The 14,492-nt window shown below is 34.1% G+C and overlaps 2 protein-coding genes across 2 annotated transcripts; one reads left to right on the plus strand and one right to left on the minus strand.

Annotated features, from left to right (window-relative positions):
• Positions 1-3,234: 3,234 nt before the first annotated feature.
• Positions 3,235-5,790, plus strand: NAC038 (NAC domain containing protein 38). Its single transcript, XM_086249784.1, has 4 exons — positions 3,235-3,317; positions 3,478-3,695; positions 4,303-4,574; positions 5,137-5,790. Exons 2-4 carry the CDS (start codon positions 3,515-3,517, stop codon positions 5,788-5,790), a joined length of 1,107 nt encoding a protein of 368 aa, XP_086105910.1. The 5' UTR covers positions 3,235-3,317; positions 3,478-3,514.
• A 1,250-nt stretch (positions 5,791-7,040) lies between these two features.
• LOC147278932 (uncharacterized) lies at positions 7,041-12,127 on the minus strand. Its single transcript, XM_086249783.1, has 15 exons — positions 11,807-12,127; positions 11,227-11,354; positions 11,035-11,106; positions 10,844-10,957; positions 10,345-10,413; positions 10,195-10,251; positions 9,632-9,685; positions 9,498-9,560; positions 9,292-9,354; positions 8,837-9,001; positions 8,594-8,749; positions 7,953-8,033; positions 7,809-7,870; positions 7,543-7,664; positions 7,041-7,373 (listed from the first exon to the last, which is right to left on the minus strand). Exons 1-14 carry the CDS (start codon positions 11,994-11,996, stop codon positions 7,589-7,591), a joined length of 1,350 nt encoding a protein of 449 aa, XP_086105909.1. The 5' UTR covers positions 11,997-12,127; the 3' UTR covers positions 7,041-7,373; positions 7,543-7,588.
• Between the last annotated feature and the right edge of the window lie 2,365 nt (positions 12,128-14,492).

A 14,492-nucleotide genomic window follows, 5' to 3' on the forward strand; every position in this document is an offset into this window, starting at 1 on the left:
ATCCTCGTAGTTTCGTTAAGTTTCGAATTGAATTAGCAACAAATGTCGATCTGTATAGCTTTGGTGGTCTTGGAGGAACAGGTGAGTGTGATCAAGACCCCTACCAATATGATATTTGAAGTGTCTGTTAAGTAAAGTAGAGATTGTGATGGATTGCTACTACGTACTGTGTTTAAGTTCTCATAATCTATAAAAGTCGTAATGCATATGCAGTCTCAATAATTGATCAGTTCTTTACCTCTCAATCTTTCCGAAATCGATCATAACTAACCCTAATCAGTAATATACAGAAGAGTTAAAGTTACAATTAATGAAATATACCAAAGGATTAATTTATTTAAAAAATACGTAAATAATTAAAATGAGAGCTAATAACCTAGCTAAGGACAGGAGTGGTTATTAAACGTGTAGAAGAAGATCAGGTACAAAGCAGATATGAGATTGTTTCATAATACATCCAATTGCAACAAGCATATATATATATATACATATATATGCACAATATTGGACCCTAATATATACGATTTCCATCTTAGTTCAATATGTTCACTTAGTAGAAACAAATTAATTAAAGCAGCTTTTTTCTGTGTATTTGGTGTCCATGTATATTAATTTTCTGAATATATATGTTCTCTGATATTGGTGAGACAACTGAAAGTTAGCTAGGAATGGTATGGATGACTATATATTAAGAGCGGATATGATTCTGTTTAATTTCTAAATTGTTGTGTTCAGTAAATTCTTTGTTAGCAACTTTTGGTAATACATCCAATACCAATGTAAAGACCCAGTATCCCAGAGAGTATCAATTTCTGTTTTATCTCTAAAATAAATAAATTAAAGTATCAATTTCCATTTTTAAGGAAATATTACATATTGGGCAATGTTTGTATATTTGTGTTTATACTTTGAGAGACACTAATTAACTGTGAGGAAATTAATTAAGGATGGAAATTAATTAGGACATGAATGAAGAATATCCACCACAAACATATATATATATATATATACAGGCTCCTTCTGTTGAGGTATACCTCAACTTATTTATGTTGAGGTATACCATGTTGGGGCCCACACGAGTCGTTTTGTGTCAATCCGAACCGTTCAATTTTTACATCTCCATAGATAGATCATCCTTGTAAAAAATTAGTCAAATCGGAAATCATTTGCCTATCTAACTTTGATCAAATAAATGGACGAACCAAATATTTTAGATCATAAGACACTCACTATATATACACGTACTGTTTTGGACTTGTACAAGCTAGCTGAGTAAACGGGAATTCTATTTCTATATTATTGGCGTCTGGCGAGTTCCTGTCTACTAGCAACCACAAAGGAATGCAGCCCACTATTGTCAAACAAGAAAGTACCACACCCTATAAATTGTCCAACAAGAAGCCAAAACATACAAAGTTAACGGACCAAAATTATAAATATTATTGGGTTTTTCTTAAAAATTTATAAGGAAATATATAGGGGCAATAATTATTAATGGGTACTAGTCCTGCATGCCTTGCATTATTCATGGGTGTGTATATATATATATATATGTACGTCTTAGTTTTTTTTTTTTTTCGGGCAAAATATATATGTCTTAGTTGAGGCAATGATATATATAATTGTGAGTCTTATATCAGAACCATATGTGCTTATGCATGCATGATCCCAATTTCCACATATTGAGTTGAGTATATTGAGCTTAACAAATTCATTCTAATTCCTCACCAATTGGACTTAAGCATTCTATGCATCAAAACCCAAAATGGTTTCTGCAGAGATCATCAAAGTTCTGTCGATCTTGTTCATTTAATTGATTTGTTATTCGACAAAATAAGGATGAAAATTTTGGGGATGGCACCATGAGATTGGGGCATGCATGCCTGTTCTCCGGAGAAAAGAGCTTACAATATATACTTTCCAGATAAATACCTGACAAAACAATTAGACAAAATAAGAATAATGTACATATATAAAATCTTAACTATAATTAAAGATTATGTGCACAAAAGAGCCAAAACAAAAGGAACAAATTAAGGGAAAGGGTTAATTTGTTCTCCAAGGAACCCCAAACCCCCATATCCCTCTCCTATTTTCCAGTACCCATGTATATATATATATATATATATATATATATATGTGACACTCTCCAATTCAGCTGTGACTATGTGACTGTCATGAGCAGATCGACCCTTATGGCTTACAGTAGTGGGGGCCCCTACTGGTGACATGGCAGGCACCAATTGGTAATATAAATTTATTTATAGTCAAATATTGGAAGGATATTAATTGGACCCTTTTGTCTGAATCATCGACGACCTAGCTATATAGACGGGGTGACTTTGCAGGCTACTTCTGTTTGAATTAATCTAAACGGGGTTTACTTGCAGCAGTGGACATACACACACAATGGTCTGTGTGACTTTGTCTTATTTGCATGTAGTCTAAATGAACTAATCTCTTATCTTTTGCATCATACTATTAGCTACCTAGCACTGCACATTCTTCTTCTAGGCTTCTGGTGCAGCTGTAATTACACAAATAACCCTCCAAAACTTCAAGTATACTGCATATACGTACAGTATGTACCTTTGTTGCTCAATTAATTAGCTGATCAAAATGTAGTAAATTCTAATGTGTGTTTCAAGCATTGATGAATAATTTAGCCATGCAAAGGAATATTCCCATGCATATTCCCAGGAGCTATATATACATATATAGATAATGTTTTAGGATGTATATATATATATATATATATATATATATATATATTTGAAAGCTAAAATGTAATGAATATATATTATACCTCAGCTAGACATGCATATGCATTAATCACAAGGCCCTTTTTGGCCAATTCACCATGCATATCCATGAGTGCAGGTGGACAATCATGTAATAATCCCAAAACAAGGATATTTCTTCCATATATGAATGATCTTTCATATATTATTAAAAGCACTAAATTCTGCTGAGCACCTTGTGTCTCAAGAGTCAAGACCCATAGTAGGTGAGAACTTCACAATCACACCCGAAATTACACTTTTCTGTTCACACTACTAGAATAAGTTTAAATTCCAAATTTCTTGTGCATGCTCAGCAAGAAATTAAAAGCTAGTTATCTAGCCCTCATCATGCAGTAAAATCCGGCCTCATCATGCATCAGATCGATTGATCTTGATCGAATTCTTGATATTTTATCATAAAATATTTCAAAAAGTAGTGTCAAAACCTAATCAAGAGTATACATATTGTCTTCTTGTTCCATGCAAGGAAGCTTATAGTTAGCTAGCTAGCATATTTGCACCTACAAGTTTTCAGTACGTATCGTCCTCTAGGGTTTTGTTTTTGTTGAATATATATAGGAGATGAAGAAAAATTAGACAGCCTTTTCAAGCTTAGCAAGTTTCTAACTTCTAAGCAATTCATTTTTATCGATCTCATATATTCGATCTTAATTTCTGATATATATATATACAGAATCAGCCAAACAAGTGAGAAGGCGGATTAGATACATATGGCAGCTGGAGGGTCAGATGCAAAGGATGATCAGAATTTGCCACCAGGGTTTCGGTTTCATCCAACAGATGAAGAGCTCATCACTTACTACCTGATGAACAAGATCACAGATGCTACATTTACTGGAAGGGCAATCGCCGATGTTGACCTCAATAAATGCGAACCCTGGGAACTACCTGGTATAATATTTATAAATTATGAAAGTACCCTTTAATTTTTTTTTTGTTCACGAACAAATTTGATCCAATTGAAGTCTTTAGGATCAGCTTGTTCGATCTCTACATAAACCCCATTGAAACAAAACTAAAATTCTCATCAGATCTTGTTTTTTCTTTACTAGTTCTTTGTTTTATTATTTTTTATATATTACTTCATTCTATTATTGGGACCAAGCTAGTTTTCTGAAAACTGATCAGAACTTTGCATATGGTTATATGTTTCATAATTAATGTTCTTCAAATTAATTGTGGATATTCTTTCGATCTTTTCCGGAAGGGGAGAGTCGAAACTCTTACTGATGAAAAGTTTGACTACTCGAATTATGAGCCTATTTATTAAGTTTCGCACATACAACACGCGATTGAAGAAGATTTTCTGCTTTCTTATATGATATAGTGTGTTAATAATACAGATTAAAAAACATTTCTTGTGATATAGGTAATAGCTCACAATTAATATTTTTCCATATTCTCAGCATATATAGGCAAATTAATTCTTGTCCAATTTAGAAAATACAGTACTGTCAATTTATTTGTTGGTGATCAATTTCTTGTGTTAATTAATTAGCAAAGGCGAAAATGGGAGAAAAGGAGTGGTACTTCTTCAGCCTACGGGATCGGAAATACCCAACAGGTGTGAGAACAAACCGAGCTACAAACACTGGTTACTGGAAGACCACTGGCAAAGACAAGGAGATCTTCAACAGTGTAACAACAGAGCTGGTTGGGATGAAGAAAACATTGGTTTTCTATAGAGGCCGAGCTCCCAGAGGCGAGAAAACCAACTGGGTCATGCACGAATACCGCATTCACTCCAAATCTGCCTTTAGAACCTCTAAGGTATTATCAACGTACGTACTGGTTTTCAATTTAGGGTATGCATATTTATCTTAATGTTTCAAGGTACGTATAAGAAAAATATATTACTAAACTAATAACTAGTTGATTACATAATACTTGAGGAATTTAGTAATTAATAGGCACGTACTTTTAGCTTCCCTCCAAGCTGGTAATGGTTAAGGTACGTGAAATTTATTTGGGTTCATATGGTATCTATGAATTGATGATATTGTGATACTTTCCTAGTGGCAGAGAGTATTTACTCCTACAACTAAAGTGATAGTTCAAATCATCGAAATCTGCCCCTCCCTTTGGCCTTCTTTGTACCAAACAAATTGATGACATGCATGCTCTCTCTCTCTCTCTCTCTCTCTCTCTCTCTCTCTCTCTCTCTACTTTCATACTTATATATATATGAACACGTTGAGCACAAGTTACATATATCGGATATACATGCATTCCATGCAAGATTTGTGAACGTAGTCCATAATAATTTGATTGTGAATCAATAAATTAATTATCTCTAAGTTTCTAACCAATTAATGTTGCATATTTTTAACAGGATGAATGGGTGGTCTGCCGTGTCTTCCAAAAGAGTGCTGGTATTAAAAAGTACCCCACAAACCAATCAAGAGCAGCCAACCCCTACAACCTGGAAATTGGTCCAAGTGTGTTACCATCACCGATAATGCATCTGGGTGATCCCAGCCACCAATACCCATATGGCAGAAACTACATGACCAATGCAGAACTGGCAGAGCTGTCCAGGGTCTTAAGAGGTGGTACTAGTACTGTCCATGGCTCAACCAGTACTAGTACTATTAACCCACAACTAATCCAACCCCAATTCAACTACCCAATTGGAGGAGGAGGAGGAGGAGGGTTCACAATTTCTGGGCTAAATTTGAACCTTGGTGGGACAACAGCACAGCCTGTTTTGAGGTCAATGGCACCACCACCACCACTACAACTACATAATCCTCATAGTCATCATCAAGCAATGAATCAACAACATGTTACTGCTGGTAATAATTCCTCCATGAATATGAGTACTAGTGGTGGTTCTCTTGCTCATTCAGATCATCACAGTAGTACTGGGTATGGTGCCATAGACATGAACATTAATAATGCAAATGGGCCTGGAGGTGGCATTAGCAACAGATATATGAACATGGACCAGTGTGTGGATCTTGATAACTACTGGCCTCCCTATTAATTAGGGTGTGGAGAGAGGGGGCCGGAGAGCGGGAATCATACATTCCCAAGGCCAAGTTAAGCTTGTTGGTAGTGGTATAGAATCAATAGCTAGTTGTTATAAGTTCTTAATTAGAATCATATATATATATATATATAGAAACATTTCCTTCTCGTGATCTGTTGAAAATATGGGTAAGTAACCCAGCAATTAAGGTCATATGTACTAGTCTTATGAATTAGGGTTGATCAAGTGACTAAGCATCTTGGTCCGGTCTTTTGCTTCTATTTTGATTAATTTCAATATGTCTTCAATTAATTAATATATATTAGCTTATAAAAATAGTTTTCAGCTTCCACATATATTGCTACCCCGGCCTGTTGCATTGTATGAGACTTTGAGTTGCTTATTATTACATTTTTTTCATCATCATTAACAATCACCCAACCTATATGCATATAGAAAGAGAAGAAACTAGCTAGGGCTATAATTTCCATATATTATCAATAAACTGAAAATAGTTCAAAACCTTGTTACCAAAAATATAAAGTCTAAAAACGATCACTACCGATAAGTTATTAATTAATAAAGCACTATAAGGGGTGTAAGATAAACGCTTTTAACTACTAAAATTATAAGACTTGTGACTATATTAAAAATGTAAAAATCAATAAATATAGTAAATTAGGAGACTGCTAAGGAAGCAGAAACACCAATTCTATATAGAAAGATATATCGACGGAGCGTTGGCCGTTGGGGGTAGTTGGTCACAAGAAAGCACCAGTTTCACACGACATTGGAGAAGCTATGTTCCTACTCGTGGGAAAGTTGGAAGGGAAAACTTACTCAAAAACAAAAGTTACTTTTTATATAGTAACTTCATGTCACGTAACCATTTTAATTTCTCCTCATTTCAGATAAGCCTCCGTCCATCGTGTAAGCAATACCAACCCACATTTAAAAATTCTTGATTACTTAAATGACGTTTATATATACAATGGGTCTCTCATATTTATCGGTTATGTTTAATCACATAACATGATGTACTAAATTTGAGAGGCCTGTTGTATACGACGAATCTCTTACATTCATTGGTTATGTGTGAATCACATAATTTACTGAGAAACCCGTTGCATACAAAGGATATAAGTAAGAAATTTTTTGACCCATGCCAGGGGTATATATATTAAAGATGTCATTGAAATTTATGAACAAAACAGCGAGGGATTGAGATTTAGAGAAACATATGCACAGCACGTTACACATAAATCAATAAGAAACCTCTTGGCCATCTCACAAAAATATTTAATAAACAAACAACAAATGTTATAATTTTAACAACCAAAAGTGTGGGACACAAGACAGCCATTTATAGTCTGTGAATTTATAAGAATAAAAAATAAAATAAAATACACTCTATAACAACATAATTAAAAACTGCCCATACTACATGAACTCACTCCTACACTTAAAATCTGAATGTCTAATTTGTTGGTATGACAGCTTCTAAAATTTAAGCACAAGATTCAAAACAACAGCAGGGCAGAAGCTGGTGATTGACAAATATAGCCTCGGAAATGCCCTTGCAAAAGCACAAAACCAACCTGCAAGAAATGAAAACTTCTTAAGGCAAAATCAAAGTCTAAGATGCTAGCACAACCAGGCGAATTGTATTGCAGTTTCACCTATCAAGTATAATAACAGTACAAGGTAAATGAAGTTCACAAAATTTTGTGTACTACTTCTATTTTGAGATGATAATGAAGTATATACCTCAACCATCCCCAAGAAAAAGACCTGTGAACAAACTGGCAGCAGTCTACTTGTCTGGATGACCCCTTTTAGCCTTACGGCGCGAAGGGTTGGTATTTCGAACAGGTTTCTTACACTTTGTACTGCATGATGACAGACAAAAAGTTGGCATTATATTAGGATTACTTGTATTTATGAGAAAGGGACATACAAGCATGCATCAGAACTTTAATTGCCATTTCAGCCAACGAACATGATTGAAAAGAACAGATAATTAAGAAACTAACCAGAAAATTGAGGATAAAATTTTGAAAAGAGTTATGATGGGGAGGGCCAACAAAGTAGAGGCCTGCAACATTTAAATTACCTCTAGGTTAGGTGGTCAAACATAAAAATTTTAAACTGCAAAAAGAATGACTTGGAACACATACCGCAAACCACTCCAACTCTTTTGTTGCAAGAGCTCTCGTCAGTTCATGCCTTTTCAGTGTATCTCGTACGGTGGCTTGAACCTTGAAGAAATATTAAATATATAATTCAATAAATACTATAAATCTGGTTCAGTGAATGGCTTAAGCTAAAGGTACATACAACAACCAGAGAGGAAGGACAAATTCCATATTCCAACAACATAATCAGCATTACTAGGCAAAAAAAGTAAAAAACACAACTCATTGTGTGACAATTTTATAGAAAATACCATAACACATTAACCATGTTATGACTGAAATAATGAATTTTCAGCATTACTTGTTGACAACTAACATACAAAATTACAAAGCATAATAACATGCGGTAATAGTCTTCACAGTAAAAAACATATACAATCCAATCAAATGGCCTCTGTTTAATGCAATCATTATTAGATAACAGAATGTAAACATCTTTCTTATTAAGTCAAGCTGAATTAGCTTGGCCATACAAATTTAAAAATAATTCTAGGTCATCAAATGGAGAAGGAAAAGAAAAGGCAGGAAAAGAAGAAGAAAACGACTTGCAACATTTCCCCTGAGGAATAATTAGTGTCTAACAGAATAATGAATGGGAAGTTTTTCCAAATTAATGCTGATACCTGATGATGGTATGTTGATGCAGATTTGAGAAACTTCTCATAGGCATTAACTACCTCCTTTGTATAGGGCTTCAATACCACTCGAACCTTGTCAACATGAGGTTTTGCCACAGTGGCCACCTGATCAACATATGGCTTGCTGAACTTTTTCGCTTCCTGTCACCCCAAAAATACTGCTGAGGATGTATGTAAACAAAGTAGATAAACTGAAAGAAAATAAAGTGGATATGATAAAATATATACCTGAAAATAAGGATCAACACATTCTTGTGCTTTTATAACATGTGGAGCTAATGTACTCTTTGATGTCTTATAAACTTCAACAGTTTTTGTGCTTAAAGACTGCACATGAGGTTCAACAGATTCCTTCACCACCAACCACTTTTCCTTGATTGCTGGGATCCATTTCTTCAAGGTATAGGACAGAGACAGGAAAAGGGGGGAAATCCAGTTTAGTAAGAAATTAAATACATACATACATGTGTGTGTGTGTCTACTTATATATATATATATATATATATATATATATATATAAGATCCTGCTTAATATATCTTCCATGGAATGATCACATAGCAAAAGAGATGTAGGTAAACAGCAACAAAACCAAATTCAGGACATACATACTGTATGATGCAATACTCTACACTTTTATATAAAAGTGAAAAATTGAAAATATAAATAGAATAACCTAGCTTACAGTTTTAAATGTTTCCACATGGGGTTCAGCCCACTTTTCAGCTTGGGCTTTTTTCTCCAGGGCCTGAAAGAATTTGAAACATGAAGCTTGTCGGTTATTGAATGGAGATGATACTCAGAACATTTAGCATAAACTAGTAAATGAGAAAATTCCAGAAGTAACATATAAGATTCTTCAAGTGACCATACAGCAATCAATTGTAATACCTTCTGAATCGCAACATCAACAGCAGGTTTGCCATGCTCATTCCAATGTGTCTCTGCATAGGACTGCAAGTTGATAATAACTTCAACTCCTGAAGAAAGCTTTTCTTTAAAAAAGTAAAATGCATTAAATTTACCTGAAAATGGATTAAATGTACAGCAAGCCAAGGTGGAAGCCATGCACCATGAACCTGATTTAAAAATCACAATATGCATTAGAGCTTGCAACCAAAATCTAATCACAACTCCTTTTCATACTATGCAATATACCAGAAGAGGAAAGATGCGTGAATCCATATGATAGAAGCTACCAGAAAAAGCATACAAGGTATCAAGGACCCAAAGCCAGTTGAAAAATCAAACAAAGAACCAGGCTTTTATATCATGTCCAAATTCGAACTAAATCATTTGGCAGATAAGTTATCTACATTTCTGCAGACAATTGCAAAATGAAATTAAAAAGGTATCGTCTGCTAATCACATGCATTATTAAAAGATGCAGGTAAGAGTCATGCCTCATATGACAGCCATTTATTTCTAAAGGAACCCCAATTCAATGATAGCTTGACAAAATCTTACTATTCCACTTTCTTAAGAAACTCACTTAGCCGATTTTTCTGAATTCACAACCAGATCACAAAGAATATAAACACATTGGGAGATGAGTACAATGAGAGACGAAATTTATCAAACTTAATACCTTTGTTAACTCTTTTGCTTTTGAAGTAGCCTCGAACTTTGCCTTCAACATTTCTTCCTGAAGTCAAACATGGAAAAATAGACTGCGCATAAGCACCATCAACCACAATCTAGAATAATATGAGCTTTAGCAGAGCACTTAAAAAATTACCTCAGCAACTTTAAGAGCCCGCTCAGTTTTACGAATTTTGGTCTTTTGCTCATCATTAATCTTTTTGATCTGTAAAAGAATATCCGAGATCATTATAGCATCCCCGCAGGATCAAATTATGAAAAAATCAAGTTGCATTACAAGTATAAAAAAATCTGAAAGCAAAAAAAAACGTAAGTATATTTTTATACAACATTGAAAAGAATCCAAAATAAATAGTATAATACAAAAAACAACACAGTATTCAAATTGTGTCCACATTGGTGCTAAAAAAAGATGTACAGTACTAATATTGCTTTGCCCATCTACAGCTTAGATTCTATGAATAAAAATTATGTCAACAAATTTATTTTTGGAAAAACGAGCATAGAACCACAAAAATGACAGAAAAGAGATTGGGAATCACTCATCACTATAAGCTGAATTACTAAGGAGTTTCATTATTAGCACATTCAGCTACAAAATAACTTTTCTTCCTCGGTGGGGAAAAATAACTCACATTCTCTATTTTTGAACTCAAATCATTAATCTTCTTCTCAGCTTCATTTGCACGGGCTTCCAAGGCCTCTTTCTCCTTACGTTGTGTTTCTATTTCCTTTTTAAGTACATCAACCTGCAGAGGAGATTGAACTTAGAATACAGTGGTTTTCACTTTTCACAGACTAAATAATTCACTAGACCATATCTGACCTGCTTCTCTAATTCACCAGCACGTGCATGAGCCTTCCCAACCTGCTTCTCAGCATCTAATGAACCTTTTTTCTAAACACAGTAACATAGAAAGAACAACCCACGATTTAAACAATACTCAAAGACGCAAATTGTTACTTAAAAACATAATGGGTATTCAATTTTCTCGCTTTTCATACAAAAATGCCTAACCTGGAGAGATACGATTTCACTCTGCAACGAAGAAATGCTATTCGAGTTCTCTTGAATGATCTTCTCCTTTTGTTCTATTATCTCAGTCTTCTTTTTCAGTTCCTTAGTTTTCTCAACCACGTCATATTCTTCAACAGTAAGAGAAAGAGGAAACGTTAGCCAACAAACAAAAGCAACAATTGAACACTTAGAGACACCATTCACAGAAAAAATAAAAAAAATAAAGGACTATCCTTTTAAACAATGCTAAAATTCACCTTGTGCTCTTCTGAATATTGTTTCTAGACTTAAGGTAACTAAAAATCTTTTATCTTTTAAAGCTCTGATTCAAATTATAAAAACCAAAGCTCTCAGACTATTGAAATTTTGCTTAAATTCCCCAAAAAGAAACAACTAGAAATAGAAATCAAATTATTATCACTTCAAAATTCGCAAACCGAAGGATCTCTAATTTTAGTAACATCTGTTTGGCGAGGGAGAAAACCGAGGGAAATCGAAGAAACAACACTTGCAAATCACAAATATATCCTAGTTTCAGTTCACACAAACCCTAGAATCGTAAACTATGAGAGAGACGAACCAAAGGTGTGGATCTTAGACTTTAGCTGATCCAACTCGATCTTCAGAGCGGACGAATCAGGGCCATCCGATCGGACGACTCGCAGTGGCTCGTCTTCTTCTACTCCTCCGACTGAAACATCAGCCCTAATTTGCGAGCACGTTAGGGCCGCGAAGATTGAGAGAAGCATCAAGAGCTTTGAGGCCGCCATGGAGCATTCAATCACAGCCAACAAAACTCAGAGAGAGTGTGTGTGTCAGAGAGAGTTTGAGTTCGACTTCGACTTCGATTTTCTCACAACTAACCGTGTAAAAAAATCATAGTAGGCACCAAAAATCTTTCATAAACTCAAAAATTAAAAAGGATAAAAGATACTTTTTTCGGTCGAGAATTAAAGATACTTTTTAAGTGGTCCTATTTTTGAGAGGCAGCCACGTGTCGGTTAGGGAAGGGATGTGGAAGATTTGGAAGTGCGTCGATTTCTGACGCGTGGAGCCGGGTGCCAGTTGTCATTGAATGTAAATTTAGTTTTTTTTTTTTTTCCGGGTCAGAATTTAGTTTGTGGGTCACAGAATCAGGTGGGTGGGTGAGATTTACAAAAAATAAAAATAAATTCTCGAAAAAAAAAAGAAAAAGAAAACTAGGTGGGTGGGGGTTGGTAACGGACTAACGGGAGCTGACCGGACTAAAAGCCGCCGGAGAAAGTTTGGAAATTCAAATAACGAATGGCCTCGTGAGTCGTGAGTCGTGACCCACGTGTAAAACAAAGCAACTCCAACAATAAATCAAAGATTAATTAAAATAGGCTCAATTACAAAATGGACCATCAATTATAACGGAGTATTTTAAATTGATTCATTAATTATAAAATATTTCAAATACATCTACTAATTATCAAAAATCTATAAATTAGCACTTTTATTAAAATTTTCATCTAAAAAACTGTTAAGTGCCATATAGACAATGCTAACGTGGCATTTGTTGTTGACATGACATACTGATAGGGGTATTTTAGGGTAAAGGTGGACATTATCTTATTTAAAAAAAAATTACAAAATGTGGCTACATTGAGTTTCAAACTGTTGACCACTGAGTTGAAACTCAAGCACTCATCCACTTGAACTAACTTCACTTCTTGTTCATTTAGTGACATATAATATATTTTTAAGATTTTACCTACTTTACTCTAGCAACTATGAGTATTTTTGTACCTAATCCTAGTCACTAGCTTTTTAGTTTCACTCTTTCCCAGTCGCCATCTTTCTCCCAATGCTCTCATAGTTTATGCATCCTCTTTTTTTTTTTTTTTTCATCTATAGTGTTTTTTTTTTTTTTTTTTGCCAATTATCTAAACTTATATTTGGCCGATCATTTATAAATTGACAATAATTAGGTAGAAAATTACTTATATTTATTAGAATAAAGTAAATGAAACTTTATAAATATATTATATGTCACTAAATAAAAAAGAAGTGAGTTAGTTCAGGTGGATGAGTGCTTGAGTTTCAACTTGGTGGTCAACAGTTCAAAACTCAATATATCCATATTCCTTAATTCTTTTATTGAATAAGATAATGTCCACATTTATCTCAAAATACCCCTACCAGTATGTCATGTCAACAACAAATGTCACGTCAGCATTGTCCATCTTTTAACAGAAGTGCTAATTTGTAGGTTTTTGATAGTTGGTAGATGTATTTGAAATATTTTATAGTTAATGGACCAATTTAAAATATCCGCTGTAATTAGTGGGTGTATTTTATAATTGAGCCATTAAAATAACATCATAAATTATTGATTAATGATGGAATTGTCATGCACTTGATCCAAAAACAAAAAAGGCCAAGTGCGAATAACAATTATCAAAACAAAAAAGTTCAACCCACAATAAATATTGTTGAAAAAGAGTGTTTGCTTATGATTTCACAACACAAGCAAACCCAAATAACAATGTTTTTCTTTTTGTAAAATAAATAATCATTGGCATATAATAGTATAATACCATGACTTATTTATATAAATTGCACTTACATTATGGACTTATAGAAAAATGTGTCCAATAGCTCATTTACTACTACAAGATAGTTTATTTTTTCAATATGAGAAATTTGGAACATCATAATTTATCATGTTTGTATATAAGTACATGACATTCACATCGTCTCATTATCAATACTATCTTGATAGTTAGATGATAACCTTGGCATTTATTTTCTAACTTGATAGTTAGATGACAACTCTTTTGTTTATTTTCTAGCTTGATAGTTAGATGAGAACCCTCTCACTCAATGACTTGGTATCATGCATATTACATAATACCAATATGCATCTTTGGTCATGTTTATAAGTAACTCCTTTGATGAACTCTAGCTCATAAAGGGTTTATCGATTTGAAAGTGATCAATTTAGAGGACATTCCCATTACAGTTGTTTTTATGTTACATCATTCGATCAGTTGAAATTTGGTAAGTAATATGGATTAGGCAGGACAGAGGCCTAGGGTCGGCCTTGAGAGTATTAGGCGAGATGGGCGACTAGCCGACTACCCAGACCCGGCATAATATATGATATATTCTATGAATTTTAGCCTATTAGTCCAATAAAAAATGCCTTATTGAAGGTGTTTCAAGTCATTTGGACTTATTTTATAATATGGGCCTTTTATATTTAGTTTTGCCTAATACCTCATAGATATTATGGCCAGCCC

Source organism: Dryas octopetala, chromosome 7, assembly GCF_963921425.1.
Source record: "Dryas octopetala chromosome 7, drDryOcto1.1, whole genome shotgun sequence".
NCBI classification, from domain to species: domain Eukaryota; kingdom Viridiplantae; phylum Streptophyta; class Magnoliopsida; order Rosales; family Rosaceae; genus Dryas; species Dryas octopetala.

Excerpts from the sequence above, each read along its gene's own strand:
- NAC038 (XM_086249784.1), top strand. The coding sequence starts at position 3,515 with ATGGCAGCTGGAGGGTCAGATGCAAAGGATGATCAGAATTTGCCACCA. Across the intron at positions 3,696-4,302 it reads CGAACCCTGGGAACTACCTG|CAAAGGCGAAAATGGGAGAA; the intron begins GTATAATATTTA and ends TTAATTAATTAG. Across the intron at positions 4,575-5,136 it reads CTGCCTTTAGAACCTCTAAG|GATGAATGGGTGGTCTGCCG; the intron begins GTATTATCAACG and ends TATTTTTAACAG.
- LOC147278932 (XM_086249783.1), bottom strand. The coding sequence starts at position 11,996 with ATGGCGGCCTCAAAGCTCTTGATGCTTCTCTCAATCTTCGCGGCCCTA. Across the intron at positions 10,958-11,034 it reads CTGGTGAATTAGAGAAGCAG|GTTGATGTACTTAAAAAGGA; the intron begins GTCAGATATGGT and ends TCTCCTCTGCAG. Across the intron at positions 7,665-7,808 it reads ATTTTATCCTCAATTTTCTG|TACAAAGTGTAAGAAACCTG; the intron begins GTTAGTTTCTTA and ends GTCATCATGCAG.